Source organism: Didymosphaeria variabile (genome assembly GCF_027946475.1).
Source record: "Didymosphaeria variabile strain IMI 356815 chromosome Unknown scaffold_2, whole genome shotgun sequence".
NCBI lineage: Eukaryota > Fungi > Ascomycota > Dothideomycetes > Pleosporales > Didymosphaeriaceae > Didymosphaeria > Didymosphaeria variabile.
This window is the reverse complement of record NW_026611621.1, coordinates 2,281,534-2,300,412: the sequence shown is the minus strand read 5'-3', so window position 1 is coordinate 2,300,412 and position 18,879 is coordinate 2,281,534. Positions and strand designations below refer to the sequence as shown.

General features: G+C 52.0%; 3 protein-coding genes across 3 annotated transcripts; all 3 read right to left on the bottom strand.

The window, feature by feature from the left end:
* Positions 1-6,639: 6,639 nt before the first annotated feature.
* Positions 6,640-7,038, bottom strand: N0V89_002471 (uncharacterized protein; the record flags this gene model as incomplete). The annotated part of the gene is made up of 1 exon (XM_056211280.1): positions 6,640-7,038. The coding sequence occupies one exon, from the start codon at positions 7,036-7,038 to the stop codon at positions 6,640-6,642; it is 399 nt and encodes a 132-aa protein (XP_056074753.1).
* A 2,732-nt stretch (positions 7,039-9,770) lies between these two features.
* On the bottom strand, positions 9,771-12,146 carry N0V89_002470 (uncharacterized protein; the record flags this gene model as incomplete). The annotated part of the gene is made up of 1 exon (XM_056211279.1): positions 9,771-12,146. One exon carries the CDS (start codon positions 12,144-12,146, stop codon positions 9,771-9,773), a length of 2,376 nt encoding a protein of 791 aa, XP_056074752.1.
* Positions 12,147-14,892: 2,746 nt separating this feature from the next.
* On the bottom strand, positions 14,893-15,651 carry N0V89_002469 (uncharacterized protein; the record flags this gene model as incomplete). Its single annotated transcript, XM_056211278.1, has 1 exon — positions 14,893-15,651. The coding sequence occupies one exon, from the start codon at positions 15,649-15,651 to the stop codon at positions 14,893-14,895; it is 759 nt and encodes a 252-aa protein (XP_056074751.1).
* Positions 15,652-18,879: the final 3,228 nt, after the last annotated feature.

Genomic DNA, 18,879 nt, shown 5'->3' with positions numbered 1-18,879 from the left:
TGGGCTGCTCTCGTGGCGCCAGGATCCGACACGTGGAAGCCCTCCTTTACGGGCCGCTGGCGTGAACGCTCAATCGCCGTGCGACGTCGTCCTGCAGTTTCTGAATCGTTCCTACCATCATGTGTCACTCCCAAAAAACCCAGCGTAGCGCCTCTACGAGCATACCATAGTAGCATCGTGGGTCGCTTGGCCGAAGAGGCGGGCCAGACGTGCGACGCTTTAGCCGAGGAAGAAGCCAGCGACCTCATCTGCAAGGGACACATGGTGCTGTGTACCTGTCATCGGTGTAATCTATACTGTTTATCGATGCTCGTAAGGGCTTCTGCATGATTCACTCGCTGTAGTCTTCCATTCTGCGTTTGGGAGCGGGGCACATGTTAGCGTACATGTACACGCTGCTCGAGTCAGAAATGTCGGTGAGCACTCGACGAACATGGAGGGGGCGGTGGATTGGCGGAATCGTGGTGAGGGCAAGGTCTTACTCGCAAAGCCGACTTGTTTTCCGTGTCCTGGCCTGAGCCTTGATGCCTCAGGCAGCCCCGCCTGTCGAACAGGCATCGGGTGTGGGGCGGGCATCAACATGTGTGTCATGGTGAACGGAGTCCTGCGACAGAGCCTGGGCGGCAGTGGAAGAAAAAAAAAAGACATTGAAAATCTAAAGGCCTTCCAGAAGAGCACCTTGCGGTGAACATGAGCCTGCCAATGCTCGGTCGGACTACTCGGAGGGGGCTTTCCCAAGTGCAATCAGCCCTGCTTTACGCGTCAGATACAGTGCAGATCTTCCGCGTTTCTACATGCGCGCTGGTGACCCCGCCAAAGTGAAGCGGCATCCGTTTGTTGTAAAGCTGGGCCGAAGGTAGGAGCGGCAGGCGATCCTTGTGCCGCCACCTACGGCTGCCTCTTGCTGAGAGCGAGGGACCAGGCCGAAGTTCGCCGAAATTGCTGCACACCGCGCTAGCGGATTGTGACATGTTGCAGGCTGCGCCTGGAGATCTTCGGAACGGGGTTTGATGCAGGACAAGGTGTGAAATTATTGATGCTTCAGGGTTGGTTGGTGCATCTGTCGGCGGCAAAAAATGCCTCCGAAGGGGCCCTTGAGCGAAAGAAGGCACGCTACGCAAGCGTCGTGTCTGTCTCTAGAGTACTTTTAGCTTTGTGTGCTTGTCTCTATAGTCGGTTCTATCTCCACTGCATCGCTAACAACCTATACATAAATCGTACGTCCTGTTGACTAACGATACCCACTTGAACCAAGCGACATGCGACATCGCCTACAACCCGCGGGAGATCAGCGTGCTCCTCAACCCAACGCCCAGACTTGCCAATGTACGAGAAAACGCGCAGGCCTGTTCCGCGGACGCTCCCAGCTATCTGACTGCTGGCAAGGCTTTGGAGACACTTCGCAGACGCATGCCCGAAACCGACCGTTGGTGCCTCTGGACGACACCAAATTACCGCCCTCTACATGCAGTAGTACGTTGCAGCCATCTACGGAGATTGAACCCCATTTCGCGAAGAAGCTCGCTCTCGCGTCCCTCTTTGGGTCTATGTCATCGTGCTCCAAATGGCACATAATGACTTTGAACCCCATCGCAACTTTACCTGTCATCACTCATACATGTCCAACACAATCCCACGTGGCAGATGCTTCCCTTTGTCACGGAGTGACCGACCGAAACTTGAGGTAGCTGATCCAGCCCAGAGGTAAAGCCTGTGCACCACGCAATCCCTTGAATCCTACAGATCCTGCCAACGTGCCACTGACGCAGGGGCACACGACATTGCATTCTCGATCAAGGCTCCGAATTCCCGGTCGCAATTCCCCGTGGCTCGCTCGGGACATTCGCTGGGATACGAAAGTCTTCCACCGTTTGGTCGCCAGTTATAGAAGGTGTTCTGGAGAGTCGGATGCGGAGATGCTAAGCGAAATGAGGGAATGGACGTCCGGGTTGGTAAAGGGGCGTTTATGTCAGCGCAAGGGTATTACACAGTGTGGTAGAGTCTGGAGCGTGCCCAGACGTTGATGTCAATATGCGAATCTTGCATGGTGTAGATGGAACAAGCAGCGCGTTCACTTCGGTGGAAAAGCGGCTTTGCGATGATTCGAGTAGGTAGGAAACACAATGAACGGCATCACAGTGACAAATGGTTGTGTCCAAATTTCTATCCCAGTAGCAGGGTCATCCTCTCCCGTACAAGCTACCCCAGGAAGCGTCTAAACGCAACTGTGCAACGCACTCACATTATATGAATAAAGGCCCGAATATCCGAGAAACACCGCGACTTGCATGCCAAACCCAAAAATCGCGGAGGCATGTCCGCGATTTTCGCACCGAGATACCCCTTTGGAAAGCACATGTGTATCAACAGACGAGTCGATGCGAATTCTAGCCTTTACAATACCCCGGGTGTGGCCGTCGGCGTGGCCATCCTGACACAGATAGGCATAGTTTCATGACTCTGTCGCTCATTTACACAGTAGTAGCAATCGCAACCGTTTCCGCAACGATCCGTATGGTCCTCCGTACTTGCGGTGAAGAGCCGCAACCCAACGGTACATGTCAACTAGACACACGACTCAAAACTTGCAACAGGAACTAGCGCCAAGTATACCCAAGGCATTGGTCGTGTACGAACGGCAAATCGCGTAGTCTCGGTCACGGCCGTGCGTCCTGAGAGTGTGGATCATGTATCGTAGTATATCGAGCGCTGGTCCTGGAGAATTTGGCATCTAAACCTTGGAAACATCCAGGATGCAACTATGCCATCCGCCGCGACTATTGAGGCGTCAATACAAGACCACAGCCATACCCGTAGCTGTAGCTGCCGTGGGAACCGAGACGATGGGTTATACATAGGGTACGTAATCGTTGCAAGGGTCTAGGTAGTAGTGTGGCTTGAACGACGACCCATCATGAGGGAACTGGTGGGCGAGCGGACCCAGACTGGGTAGCTGCTGCGGAAGAATTAAGGATTATAGCAATAATCCTTCACGCCGTTGATCGAAACGTCGAGTGGATGCTGTCTGCGAAGACAATCTGTGTTGGTGAAAAAAGCGGGCGATCACGTCCACTTCTAGCATTTGACCTAAATTGAGCGCAGCAACTTTGCGCAATGAGACCTAGGGCACCTGCAGCACAGTACCCGCCTCCGGCTCATGATAGAGGCGTCGATCAGTCCCATGCTACTAGTATTGAGGATAGACCCCACCAATATTTTGACGCTCAGCAGGCAATCTGAAGGGCATTGGCTTGAAGTACTCTTGTGATTGCATGTTACCGCTATGCCGAGGCAGCCTCTCCATGTAGTTCCACAGCTTGATCAAGGATGCTGACTAGACCTTGATAGGCGGTACGCACCATGTCTTCAACAGATTGGCGGTATTGGTTTTCACCTACCTCGTGACCTCAACAAAAGATGCTTCGAGGTAGTCCGGCGATCCGTGCTTAGAAGGAGGGCAAGCCTGCCCTCGATGTCATCTTCGAAGTCTCACAAAAGCCTCAAAATACATTCATGACCAATCTGTCCTTCGGAACATTACCTAAGCAGAAACTAGTATTGTCCGCCTGAAGCTTGATTTGTAGCAAACGGATGTAGGGAAATGTCTTCGACCAAGAATGAGGATCGGGGCTGCCAGGCTATTCGAGTACGGAGGATTAGACCTAGATAAAACACCGTGTCAATCCAATATCTGGTCAGATGACGGGTGTCTTGGACATGTGGTGGCGAAGGATTATATATGGCAAGTGCATACGTGAGCCGAGGAGGTGCAGCTGATGTACGCTTACTTGCAGCATGTTATCGTTTCCAGAAAGAAGTGACCTACGCCCTAAGGTTTATTCAGTAGGAAAGTAGAGAGATTTTACTCTTCGTGTACGTGCAATTACTTACTTGTCTTTAACAGAGGTAGTTGTAGTAAGAGGAGCTGTCAACTAGCGTTGAAATGGCTAATGAGATATTCGAGTGACCAATAAGATCTTCCAGATAGGAAAGCCCTTCTACCTTTCCATTGAATGAACCTTGAGGCGCGCGCTACGTCTTTGTGGAGAGCACCGACAACAACGGTACCAGGAGACACATCGTGGAAGCCCGCTGTAAGCGGTGATTAGAGATCTAACACAGCGTAGGGTAATATTTGCCCTGAAGAAGTGAAGATGAGCAGCTTACAAGAGCGAGATGTCACGAGCGCTCTGAAAAGAGTTAACAAATCGAGCGGCAAAGCCTCCTGATTGGTTTCATTGCTGGATGGGTGCAATGCGCTCCGGCATTGTACCAAACTCGATTATCTTGAATTTACCCAGAGACGCAGACATTCGCCCACTTGGCTCTTACAAACGCTTTCGCGCAGCCGGCGCATGGCAATTCTGTTATGAGCGAATGCTCAATATCACTGCCTTATCCTTAATACATGCAATAGAACCGTATGAGATATGGAGAGCCAGAAGGATCTCAGCATATATGAGCCTCTTCAATGTTCCCGTTCATTCCCGCCACGGTTAGCCAACCATCCAGCCACGAGCCAGATGATACCTGGTCAGTCCGTACACAAGAACTGTATTCTGAGAGCTTTGGCGATTATACTAGCAACATGAAGGCCGTGTCTATCGCGCGAGAAATATGGGGCGGAGCCCAGGATACTCAGGGTCTACTTCGTTCCTCGACGCAAGCATACTCGCGGTTCTTCGATCATACACCCACAAAAGCGAGACGGTGGATTTCTTCAAAACCCTGCTCTCATCGTTGCGGGAGGTAACAAGAGGCGAACTGCGGACTCATGTACCATGGCTTCATATCCACCGAAGGCGATCGATGACCTGCAAATGCCTTTGCGCAGTGGGGACAAAACAACGGACGAGGGACCAGATGCACTCAAGCACGCGCTTGGGTTGGACAAGATGCCGCGTAGCTTAAAAGAGCATCTTCATCAGCGCTTCAATATTACTGGCTTGATGAAATTCTATGGGGTGTAGAGATCACTGTCGACTACGAAGAGAGCAAGAAGCTGAACCTTAAAACAGCCAGCTAGAAGCTTAGCAAGATCCTATCGCAGGAGAAACTCGACTGTGTATGGTTGAGACTCTGGTCTCGTTCGCCCAAACACTCGGATCCTCCGCGGACGGAGATCAATGGACAATAACTATAAGGATTCAGAGAGGGTCGTATTTTCGGCAGACAGTGCTGCGAATGTCCATGTCCCGATGTCGGCTCTTAAACCAATCGAAAGCGTACTGGATCAATATCGTTATCGTTAGTTTTGCGGTCACCTTACCACGGAATAACATGTGGAACGGCTTCCCGTAGTAGGATAGGTTCTTATTGATAGATATTCATCACCCTGATAGATCTACTAAGGTTATTTGACCAATCACCTACAGGCCGATAGTCATACATCTTATGAGAGCCCACTTTCCCACATATTTCTTTGGTGGTAAGGTGGCCACAAAATTTGTGACAAGCAACGATAGGAGTAATCGAGGTCTGGTAGAGGCCAGCGCTACAGACTTGGCAGCCTCTTTCCCTCTTCTGCGTACACATGGTTCTAGGAATACATTTCTAGAAAGCTCCTGTGCTGGATAAGATCCCTGCAGTAGGAAGAGTAGCAGCTGTTCCTCTCCGCTGCCCGTGGCTTAGCTCTAATGCGAACATTTAACCCGATTTCTAGGGTACCTGGACGATTGCTCCTTGCCCGCGTTAGACTACTTCGCATAAAGCCATTCCGTGTCTACAGAGGAGAGGGACAGCCCAAGACTACCGTGGTAACCGAAGAGAGACCCAAGCAAGAATTGAACCTATAGTCCGTACATCGCTGCGACCTTAGTGAATTACGCATCGCCTATCGAAAAGCAGTGCAAATATCACTGTTGGCTCAACACCATGGCAAGGAACAAGAAGAGTCGATCAATCTCTCGTATCATTCGGACTAAGCTAGCACACAGCCAAATAAGTTTCACACTTCAACACCGTCAAACTTTACGAAGTCGAGGGAGCGTCGATCTGACCAATGGCGCTCTTCTCTTTCAAAACAAGCCGTATCTGCCAGGAGCGAAGTCCAAAAGACCAAGGGAAATGCTGACAATCGACGAGTGCAGTTGATACCTTCGGAACATCCTGCGTCCATCTGAAAGAGGCCGTTTTCCAGCGCCTTTTGAAAACGGCAGGCGAAGCACGACGGCCTTCCACCCCCAAGCTTCGGATTCCGCTGCTCCTCGTGAGAGGGCGCTATGATTTCGCAGAAGCTATTCTCCGCCGTCGCTGTAGATGGCGTTTACCTTCTTCCCTGGTGTTGATCTGGGTGCTTCAGGCTTCACGAGCCATCGGTGCCAGATGTTATCGCATGAGGTAGGCCACGTGTTTCGCGTGCTTTCTCCTCTGATATTAATCTGGGTGCTTCAGGCTTCACGAGCCAGCGGTGCCAGGTATAGTCAATGGTCCGGAATCGCTCAGACTACGGAGATGTACTGAGAGGAGCAACAAGTGCAATCTGCATTTGGATGGGAAAGCCGAGACAAAAAGAGGGCATGGTAGGACAAGAGGAGAGGGTATATTGCTTGATGATGCGGCGATGAAAAGTAAATGATTGCCAGGTCGCTTCAGGCTCGAAAGCCAACGGTGCTTGGCGTTGGCGATGGCTGAGGCTGCTCAGCGTACCTGCTGTCTCTTGATTCGCTCGAGCGACTCCTGGTCAAAGGTGATTTTGGTCGGTCGCCCATTTGCCATCCAAGGCTGAATGTGACAATATTCTATCCAGAATTGGCCGTCCTCAAACTTGTCGTAGAAGTTGACGTAGGACGGCTTGGTGAACTTGTCTGAGCCAGGCTCGAGTGTCAACAAGCGGGTGGAAATACCGAGCACGCCCGGGTGTGGTCTGACACCCTGAATCGGTGCGATACCCTCCTTGGAGGTTGCTGACTTCTTGGCGAACGTATCGCCGTTTTGGAACGAAGTAACTAGTTGACACTTGACCATCTCTGAGGAAGCCACTTCCTTCTCAAGGATCACCACTGGGTGCCCCCAGGGCTTGTCGTCTCGTTTCGCCATCCTCTGGTGTAGGATTGAGGTTTTTGGCACCTGTGCTTCGTCGGGAAGGTGCAAAACTTGTCCTGGACGGAGGTCGTCAAATGTCGGCTTGGCATTGCGACTAGGTGAGGGAGTTTTGGATGTTGATTCCCTCCAGTTGGGACGCTCCCTCCAACTCTTACTGGCAGCTCCGCTCCCGTAGGTAGGCGGCGAGGAGCTGTAAGAGCTTGTTGAACTGCACGATGAAGAGCTCAATCCACTAGAAGCTGAACCCCCTGCGCGAGCTGGGCGCTGAAGAAGGAGGGGAAGGAGGAGTGGAAGGGAAAACTCTTTTCTCGGAGAAGCCTAGATCTTGCTTTGATCTCCAGGAGTCTTGCGAGAGACGAGCACCGGGTCTCCTGGGTGGAGGAACATACTTGGCGGTGGCAGCATCGGAGGCTGGCTCACCCGAAGAGAGAGGAAGCGAGCTGGTGGCGTTGATACCCATGCTGAGGGATGGAAAAATGAATAATTATGGCAGATGGGCAATGAATCGTGCTTGGATTTGGTCTCCAGAGAGTGTGATCAAGGCTATGGAGGAACACACAAGGAAAGAAGAAAAGACTGCTTTATTAAGAGCACCTTCCTTGCGGCAAGAGGTACAGAGACTTCAACAAGACAGGAAGAGATATGCTTCGATATCTACTCAACAGGTTCCTACCAGATACACGACTGCCAAGTTCCAAAGAAAGCGGTGGATCGGTAAAGAGTGCTTATGGGTTTTACTACCAGATCCAGGAGCCTCACACGTTGAAAAAAGACGGCTGAGGCTACCAAGTACCGTGGAGTTCGGTAAGAGCAATGTGTCTGTGGCAAACATTGGAATCCAACGGTGCGGCCGGAGCTTGGATGAGAGCGAGAAAGCGATCAGAACAGCACGATAGGCGTCCACAAGAAGCGAAGAAGTTGAACGTACCATGTCTCGGTGTGGTAGCGGCAGTAGTAAGTGCGTGGTCATACCATCGTGTCCACGGGGACATGCAATGCCATTACACCGCTCTAAGACTTTGCAACTCGCACTTCACTTGGCCTTGTACCGGTTTGAAAGGCTGAAAAAGCGAGCGGGGGGAGGGACGAAGTTGATGCTACCATGTGCACGGCTTTGCGTTGCTTGTTTCAACAATCTCTGCGAGCCTGATCGGATCGTTGACCATGCGCAGGAATCCGGTTGAGGCTGGACCCTGAAGCCATATCACCAATCCCGCTCCCCATTCCCTGAAACTATATTCGCTGTGGTATCGGTATCGTTACTCGAAATAGGCTTGCTGACGTGCATCGGTGGTCCGATGCTATGGTAACCACCCCCGGTTCCGACGGTTTTATGTTAGTCAACGGTCGCGTGTCGGGTGGGTTCCGTGGGACCACAGCATCGCACGCGACCAGCGGCTCAGTAACCCATCGTCTCAACGCAACGCCGCACACACTGTTCTGTTGAAGGAACCTTGGAGTCGCGGACGGACATTCAACACAGCGCATTTTTCTTATTGCTTGTTACCATCTCTTATTGCCGGGCCTGATCTGCCGACGCGGGTGCCGGCGGCTCGCTGGAACTGGCCTAGACGTGCATCACATCTTTGCCGGTGCTTCGTGCATTACACATAATCATGGCGACGTCTCTCGTACTTCTGTATCTTTCTGCCACTTTTTGCACCCTTCGAAAGACCCAATCCGGTGACCATGACCGAGGCTCGCGACTTGGCCGGTGCACCCGACCAAAAGCAACTGCCACCCGAATCGAACCAACAAGCCGGCGTCGTCGCTGATCGTCCCGCCCAAGCAGCAGTCAGCAGCCATGTACCAGTGGGAGGGAGGGCCGCATGGAGCGTCGTCGTTGGCGGGTGGTGCGCCACTTTGGTGAGCGTTAGGTGGAACAAGGCCGCTGGTGTCTTCTAAACAGGGTTTGAGAAGGATTACCTACAGAACTATTCGCCTAGCGCAATAGGATGGAGTATTTCGTTGCAAACATTCTTCATGTTCGTCAGCGCCCCATAACTGGTACAGCATTCGACTCCTCCGGTCCACGATGCATCATCGCCACCGGCAGCTTCCTACAGCTTCTCGGCGTCATGGCGAGTCTTCCGTGTATATCAACCCGGAACATTCATCGCCTTGAACGCGCAGCGTGAGGGCGTACCCACCAACATCACCAACTACCTATTATCAATGTTAAACGCTTCGAGCGTAATTGGTCGAGTAGTAGCCGGATGGGTAGCAGATCGCGCAGGCCGCTTCAATACCATGATTATCACTACTTTCCTCTCCGCATTATTTTTTCTTACGGCCTGGATTCCGCATATTCAACAGCGCCGTTCATAGTGTTTGCTGTGCTCGTCGGCTTCACCAATGGAGCTTATGTTGCACTTACAAGCTCATTGGTCGCTCAGATCTCGGACATCAAAAGGATCGGGACGAGGAACGGAACGAATTGGTTCATGTATGGGATTGGCGCTCTGATTGGGACGCCAATTGCCGCTGCTTTGATTCAAAGAAACAACGGCGGATATGTGCACGTGCAGATCTTCGCTGGCTTGGCTACGTTCGTGAGTGGATGTCTATCTGTTGGATCACGATACGTTCAGATTGGCTTTGCATGGAAATGAATCTCAATCTTCAATAGGACAGGATGTGGTATCAGACGGCATGTTAATTTTTGAATTGTGCGCATGCCAAACCTTTGGTCCACCATCCTGCTTCACTTCTTACACCATGGCTATCTACGCTTTTGGAATCTCCACCTCAACCTTATATGTCTTTCCACCCTGTATCCCCTTGATAACCCCACCATGCACCACCTCCCCCTCCGAAATCACCTTTACGTCCTCTCCGTCGCCTCTCTTGACACTAACCTCAAACGTTGCGCCCCTGAATGATCTCGTAACCTTGATGCCATCCCACGCTTTCGGCAACAACGGCTTTACGCTCAATCCATCCTTTACTCCCCTCAGCCCACACAAGCCCTCCACAAGACTCCTGTACACCCAGCTTACCGTGCCAGTGTTGAAAAGTTGACTACTCCGTCCAGCAGTGCGAGGATATAGCCTGTATCCTCCACGGTAGTAGTTGGGAATATACACGGGTAACTGTCCGCGCTGGATGTAGTCCTCCTCGCCAGGACCGGGTATCATCTGGCGAAGGACGGTAAACGCGCGGTCGGATTGCGCGATGCTGTACAGGGCCCAGACGTAGAAGGCTCCTGCGTGGTTGTATACGCTACCGTTCTCGCCTTGGCCGGGATACTTCTGCGTGACACGGCCGACGTCCTCACGCATAGCCGTGAAAGGTGGAGCGAACATTACGACGCCATAGGGTGTGCTGAGCTGTTCATCAACCTGGGTGAGCATCTTGGAGATCTTTTCATGCGAGGCGGCGCCACCGAGGATGGACCATGCTTGCGGATTGAGCCAGATGCGGCCCTCCTTGTCATCCTTGATCCCAAAAGTTACGTTATCGTCGGTTATGCCACGGGCGTACCAGTTGCCGTCCCAGAAGTGTTTGTTGGCACAGTTGTTTACCTCTTCAGCGCCGGTTCTATACTTATCTGCCACGGAACCTTGCCCAGCTGCTTCGCAGACTTCAGCCCAGAGGTTGAGAGCGTAGGCAGTGGCTACGGTGAGCCAGCCCGAAACACCGATGCCCTTGGGTCCGACCATGTTCATGGGATCGCACCAGTCGCCTTGAGCAATGTAGCTGAGGCCACGGCGGTCTCGGGCCGAGAGTAACCAGTCCATTGCGCGGCTGAAGCGCTCGAAGACAGTATACGTGTCACCGTGCATGCCGGGGACTTCCTCGTCGAGAAGCGCGTAGTCGCCCGTTTCGTTGAGATAGATCTCCAGAGCTATGGGTAGCCAAATACAATGGTCTGTGTGCGGGATCTGGTTGATGTATTTCAGTTCTGCGTCTTCGGCCAGTAGGATACCGTCAGGCATGGCGCCAGTTTTTTCCTGCTGCGAGATTGCCCTAAAGATAGCTGCACGTGCTACTTCGGGCTTGATGAAGCTCATTCCCATGTTATCTTGAAGGTAATTTCGCGTTTGAGGATCAGTCGTAAGACGGTTCACATCGCCATGGTAGTAGACCTGTCGTGGGAGCCAATTGTTGACGAAATTGTCGAGATCCTTATCAGGTGTTTCAATCTTGAGGGCTCCACTTCCTCTTGCGATGTAGTCTTCGTATTCCTTTGCAGTCTGTGCAAATTGCTCTTTGCCCAAATACGTGCTCTTCATGTTCATAATTTCTTTCTCATCGTAAGCTGGGCCAAACAGAAACCTGTACTCTCGCTTTTCATTCCCCTTAAGCGCAACTCGGTACTGCACAACGGCCGTAGGTGTTTCGTAACGAGAATCGCTGTTGCTCAGCTGTTCTTCCTTGATGGCCTCTGGATACTGTAAGTTGCCTTCGCGCTCGAAAGCCCATTGCCTGGATTCCCATGCAACGGGTCGTTCTTCGCAAAGGAAATATGTCTTGTCCTTGAGGTACTTCGTCTTGGGGTAGTCTGCTGCTTTCTGGTAGGGCGTCTTACAACTTCCCACGATACCTCCAACTTTCTCGTTGTACTCCGCTTCCTGATTCATCCATGACATGTAGCCGAGCGGGAAGTAAGGGTAAATGCTGAGCTTGCGCTCGCGGTTCGAAATATTGGTGACTTTGATAGACCACAGCTCAGCCACGTCATTAGTAGGAATATGAAATGACATCTCGACACGGATCCCAAAAGTTTCCAGAGTCCAGGAAATGTCGCTCTTTCCTGCAGAGAATATGAACCTGTCGCCCTCGTCCAGCTTGCGGCGCACAGGCTCATAAGGCGCCGAGAAGACGTAGCCGGTTTCTTCATCCTTGATGTACACAAAACGGCCAGGATGATGGTCGTAGTAAGGTTGCTCCGGCTGCATGAAGGTCTTTGCTTCCAACGTTGGCGCATACGCATATTTTGCAGGTTCCGGCTGCATATACTGTGCAGTTGCGTATCCCCGACAAGTCACTTGGATCATCATCTTTTGATTCCATAGAAAGGCACCGGCTTTCGGCATTGCCGTTGGGCTGGTGAGCTCATATCGGTCGCCATCGGCCGTTGCTTGGAGGAGAGGAGCCATCTGTGATGTGCAAACAACCTGCACAAGGTCTCAGAGAAGCTGCTTTGTAGCCAATACGTGGCATTACGTTCGACGGGACAATGGTCGGTATGGCATAGCAAGGGCTTTGGCTTACTAAGGATTTAGTAGGTGCGGTGGAACATTGATTGACGCAACGTCGGTTTCGTACAGACGCAATATGTGAGAAGAATTGCTTGCGTTGTTGGATGACGAAGCGGAAGTTATGCACTGCTCGTCTGACAGCGAGAGTAGTGAATGGTGCGCTGAAAACGAACAGCGTCCCACAACAACACGCAATCTACATAAGAGGAATGCAACCACGAATGGAAAGATAATTAGAGTCACCTGGACGTTCTTTATACCGTTGTTTTGTCGGTGAAGACGAAAAGCCCGCGTGGGGCTTAGCGAGTGGGGCGAATCCTAGAAAAGTAATTGTCCAAGACGGAGGCGGCATCCCGGACCGTAACTCCTCTGCCGATTTGTTAGCGATTTTTGGTCTGCGGATTGAGCCACCGGCAAATCAGTCATGTCACCATTGCTTCGAAGTTTCGTGAGGTTGAGAAACAAGGATCAGCGACTCTCAACGGCATTGCTATGTGCTATTGTGTCACGTCTCACATAGCAACAATGACGTGAGGTTATTTTCTTTTTGTGCGACATTAGTAGTCAAAATGTAGTAGAGACTGAAGAGGGTATGTGAATGTAGTCCGCTTTGACCAGATAGAAGCGACGCGCCTGACAGCATGCCTCCCACGTGGCTCGGAGGTTTAGTCAACGTGTGAGTCGTTCGCGAAACATGCAATACAAGATCAAGCCTCTATGTAACAGGGGATAGAGATCAAAGCCCAGGTTGTACCGGGGGAAGCGATACTGATCGAGCGTATACGAGGTCTTCAGGGGGCTCCCAGACTCGGTATTCATCATCTAGGGAGCTGTCAGTCTAAGTGCGCCTGCATGTTGGTGACTTATATGTGATTATAGCTCACTGCTACCACCTCTTTTGTACCACTCATTTGGAAGAGAAAACGGATGTGTGAGGTTGAAACGAGCACCAATTCTACCGGTATTACCCTCCCATCGCCACTTTCGTGAAGAGGATGAGTAACAAGAAAAGGCACCAGAGAGGCTCACGAGTTTGATCTAGGGCGCTGCCTTTGTCCAAAAGCCATTCATCGAACCATGAGGCAAGATGTTGACCGGAGCCGGCTGGATAGACCCACAGATGAAGTCCGAAGACGACGTCTGCGAAGCGCCCAGTATTTGGGAAACCATTCGGTACTGTTCATGGAGGTACTGAACTCGGAGTTGATAGACGATGATACCAAGGTGAAGTCGAGTAGACGCGGAATTCAATCATTTGTCACCGTCTATCTGTCAGTGAGCGAGACAGAAACGCCTGACGTGGAAGAGAGTGCTCGTTCACAGGTGCCAGATGCAGGGCCGACCGAGTGACGGCCAATGCGTCCGTTGCAAAGAGCCGGCGCTGCAAGACAAACGTGCCTCGAGATACCGTGATGCGATTGCATAGGTAGATCTGTTCGCAGATAATATCAAAGTTGATGGCAGAGTGATGGAGACGAGGACAACGCCCACTCGGTTCACAAAGTGTTAGAACGGTCCATTAGCGCGTCAACGACCCGTGCGCGACGCGTCCTATTCTAGACTAGCGGAATCTGCTTGCCTTATCCCTGATCTCCTGGGTCGGCGCGTTACAATCCTGACAGATGTGCCAACGAGACACGATATCGCAGTGCTGCTCTTAGGAAAGATGGTCTGGTAAACCTACCTTCCAAAAATATGTCAGTCCCGGTTCCTACTCGCTTCGCCCAGTCGAGCGCGAGCTTGCCAAAGCGTTCCACGGCTCCTCTCTGGATCGCTGCTCAAGCCAGAGGCATAGGCTGGAACCACATGGCCTGTTCCAGGACGAGGGTTGGTCCCGTGTCGGCGGTATCGACGATGTCTGTGGCGTTGTACAATTGACGCGGATGTCCATCCCCGCGGTTCGTTTGAATGTTAGACGGTATGGCAGATCTCGGCGCTGCATGTAGGTTTTAGGGATGCTTGAAATAAGGAAGTGACCAATAACCATACCCTTATCTCAGTCATCGTACTGGAGCGGTGTCGTGCGAAGGAAAATGTAAAGTTGTGTAAAAGATGGTCAAACCGGTGGGGAGGATGCTCTCTGGGTGCTTCCTCGACTCTCATTAACCTAACATGACCGTATAAATTCGATTTTCTCATACCGCTGCTCCATTTGCGATCCTTTCGCCAACCTTCACCTGAAGTTGCCAAACCCGTTCATCCAACAACACGTCACCGCTCCAGAGACCTTGAGCCATTCAACGAAGAGCTCCACTGCCTTGTATTTTCGCCACTTCTGATCAGATCGTGCCGATATGCAGCTAGCGTTTCAGGTGAACTCCTGCTCATGTTAAGCCTAGTTCTACCCCGATTCAGAAGTATTTCCGCCAAACCGGTCAGTACCCCCGTCCTTGTACGCCCGTCAGATCTCCAGGCACGCGACAGAAACAGATCACGCAGAAAAATATTGAAAATGCAGGTTCACCTGCAAAGGGACCATTGTGAGCCCCGTATTTCTCTTGAGTATAGTGTGTAGTAGTACAGACTGGAGCCAATCAATGGCTTCCGGTCCGTATCATAAAATTTTCTGAGCCGCCACGCTCCAGGCGTACTATCGGGCCTAGCGTTCGCATTATGCTTTGCCTTGATTACATTAAATGGAAGTCTAGAATTGGCCAGGGTGGTTGTAAGAGTGGCTGAACGCAGCATTGAGGGCATCGTAGTCGAGCGTGACAACGTTTGCTGGCTGAAAAGGGTCTTCAGGAATGGTGCCCAAGAGGGGGTTCCAGGCAGGCATGTCGGTCATGGGATCGTAGATGGCGGCAAAAAGCGGGGCAGCATGCTGGCTCTGAGGAAATGTTGACTGCTGAGGTGGCTGTTGAGGATACCGATCCTTTTCTGGCACAGGCGGAGGTATGCTTGGAAGCTTTTTTTCGCGCAGGCCGGTCTCGAAAGCCAGTCTTGCGATGGCGGCCGCGTCTTCGGACGATGTGTAGAATTCGAGAAGGTCTTGTAAATGAGGTTGCGTGTTCGTGTCTGGATAGCCTTCTGATCGGCCAGTAGTTGACGCTTTCCAAGCAAAAGGGTTTTTGGTGCGGTGCTTGGTCTCTAGTAGACGGCACCATTCTTGCAGTATCTCTGGGCGCTGAAGGAGGGACCATATCACCCTTGAATGCTTCCAGTCTGCCATGGTATTCCCTCTCCTCTCAAAATGCTCGCTAATATGGTTACACCTCTCCGACCAACTCTTGCTGAAATGGACACAGAATCCGCAGCCCCAGCCTGTCCGTGCCACTCGTTTCCTCCTTGCCATCTCCACGTGTCTTTTGGGCACGCAGACCTGACAACGATGACTCCCTTGATGGTGGTGAATGAAGTCCTTGTCGAGAAAGTAGATGTTGAGGCATAGTTCACACTCAAACATCTCTGTGCGTTCTTGGTAGGTTTCCTCATGTCGCTTCCAGTCATACTTCTGCTGGAAGCCTTCGCTGCACGCTGTACACTGGTACTTAGGCTCCTTTGCAGAACGCCGAGATCTCTTGTTCCGTGACACGCACGTCAGGAAAGGCTCCCTGTCTTGGGAAGGTTGGCGTTCGTGCGCTCGCTTAGGGGTTGTAGGTACCAGGGCCCCTTCCGGCGGTGGCGGCGAAGCGACAGGAGAACGCGCTTCTAACCTCTGTTCTATTTGAGCATTGTAATTCTCCGAGGAAAGTTCAGAGAAACGCGACCAAGTCGTGTTCGTGGACGCGACAGAGCTGCGAGGTTGCCATGACGAAAAAGCGCTACCGTCCGAGGACCGGTGGACTGAGGAGTGGCTGGACTGAGCGGAAGCAGATTGATGTCGTTGGTGCGAGCGAAACGACTGATCTTGAAGGCCTATGGAAGGGTAGTTCGCCGAGAAACCGAATGGGAAGGCTGCATCCAAGTCAGTACGATCCTTTACGATTCACCCCCGACTCACCATAAGCGTTCTGGTCGCCGTACAGCGGCTGATGTCTAGAGATGTGCTGATGCGGTTGTGCTTCGAAATACGCGCCAGGCGGATCTGTCTCGAAATCCATCTCTTCGCTCGAAGCTTCTCTTCCAAACGCAAAGGGCGAATACGGGCCTGAAGACTGGCGCTCCATCAATCAAACAGAAATTAAGGAGAGGTAGGCAGATGATCAAGGTGGGAGAAATGGTCAAAGAAGGCAATGATATCAGTTGCCTCAGGGAGGAAAAGGCGGACTGGTTAACAACACACAATCTGGTTCGCGTAAAGGGTGCTTGCGGCTGAGGCCAAAGCCTCGCTCGAGGTAAGGGTAAGCATGCATCTTCACCTGAAACGTTGATCGCACGAACGCGCTTGTTTGGCGGCCGCGTTTCGTTTCAAGACTTAGGCACCGAGCCAGTGGGATGACGTGCGGGCAGGTGTGGAATGCACTGACGGCGCAAAAGCCTCTGCAAGACAGCGGCAAGGTCCGCCGTACTACATACATGGTTGTTTCTGTGGAGCTTTTTGTGCTAGGGCCCGACAAGTTGTGAGAAACGAAGGAGGCGCTGTCGGGGCTGTTGGGTGTGTCCAGCTGGATTGGCGAACAGGCTGTGGGGAAGGCTGAAACGAAAGGCAGACCCCACGCCGGACGTTCGCCAAGATGTCACTCCGCCATCCCAGTAGGATTAGGTCATCGGCAAAGTCCACACACGACCGAATTACGAGTGATGAGCGGAGTCATTCTTGACTGCTACAAAGTCTCAGCAAGCTGCCTAATGATGCAGCAATGATAGATCGTTTACTCCTACCATATACAAACACCTAGCCTTGATGTGCTTCTCCACGAGTGTCATCCCAGCAATGTCATATTTTTGGAAAGTATGCAGTCCGTGACCACTGTCTGTTAGTCAGCAGTCGTTCAATGTGCCGTTGCGATATTGGATATACTGTTGTTGAGTCCTTGCCTTGGAACCCATGTCCGTCACACGTAGGTGGCAGTACCATTTGCTCGCATTGTCTTTTACACATGGTACTTTCAAAGTCGTGTAGTGATGGTCTTGTAAACCTATATCTTGTCTTCACCAGTCGGTTGGGTGCAACGGGTGACCCTTAGTACTGGCGAGCTTTCAGACCACGATGGAACATATCAACATGATCGGTGTAGTTGCTCGAAACCGAAGCTTTTCAGGACGCTTCTGAAACGGCCCTGTTCACGCGCCAGTCAAGTGGCATTAGAGTGTCGGCGTTACCGACGATGATATCGCTTGTACGAGCGATGTGAGAGCGTCTCGAAGCAGCACGCGTATGGGTGGCGGTGTACTGGATGGGCATAAAACCTGCGCGAGCAATCGCATAGCTCTACCCCAATTCTTGCGTTCCCTGATGCCCGTCTAGGTGTGGTTCAGCACTCCAAAAGACCTCAGCGCTAAGTTCCAACCCGGCGTCCGTCTCATCTTCAATTGTATCATCACAGTTCGTCGGACCGCGGCTGCTCCGTGTCCTTGTCGCGTACGGGTGGAAAGAGCTTGAAGTGCGTGTAAAGCGCTGCGGGATGAACTATCTTAGCCGGCGCCTGATGGGGCATCGTTGATGTCTTTGAGCGTCTTGTCACCAGATGAGCGGAAGTGCAGGAAGGTATGTTCAACGGGAACAAAGCCGTCATCGGACAACGAAGAGCGTAGCCGGAGGCCAGGCGAGCCGGAGGTATGGCTAGCCTCAGCTGAGACCCCGCTTAGGCAATGCTTAGGCAATGTTCGAAGGGGCTGTAGGATCAAAAGTATCGCCGGGTAGCAATCTTGCCATGAAAGGAGACAGTTGGCCGGAAGCCTGGCGCCCTGCATTCATGAGTGGTATTGCGGTTGATAGCAGAAAAGCGAAAGCAGTTGAGATAGGCAGAAGCAGGCAGGGTCAATTCGTGCGCTCTTTTGTTCACATAAGCCACGCTATTCCCTTTCTCAAGCTTTGGTGAATTCGCGTGCAGGCCACTGTCGCCTACTCAACAACACTCACTTGACTTCGCTGGGTGCCTCCGGCTCTTGCCCTCCTCCCTTTGCTCTCCTCCCTTTGCTCTCCTCACTTTGCTCTCCTCCCTTTGCTTTCCTCTCTTTGCTCTCCTCCCCTTCTTTGCATCTGCAGCAAGGCTCGATGGGAATGCCCTTGCGCGCATTTGGGCATGACCCTTCGGATATGACTGGTACAACACGTGAGGGAGTATGGCCATGGACAAGTCTTTTACCCACCGACGCAGGCTCATCACGAAGAAGGTTTGGATGGCGGCTTGAAAGCTTTGGTGTTTCGAAGAGATGCTGCAGGTGCTGCAGGACCATGGCGACAGGGCACAGGCTGCCCACGCCGCAGCTCTTGCTTCCAAGTACGTCGGGCATTTTGCAATCGCTAACCTCCGCCCCTACTTAAGACCTTGCAGAGAGAACACGAATGTGACCTTCCACCTCTACACGGGGGTCCACGGGAGATCGCAGATCGCACCTTTCGTTCAACGACATTCGCAGCGCACAACGCCTTCGCCACCAAGAAGACGAAACGAGCCTGTCTCCTTCCTTCAAAACAGCACCTCAACAAGCCTCGAAGCCAAGCATGGCGACTTCCGCGACAATATTCCTTGTTGATGCGCATGCCTCTCTAAAAGTCTTGGTTACTTATAAGCGGAGCCTATTACTC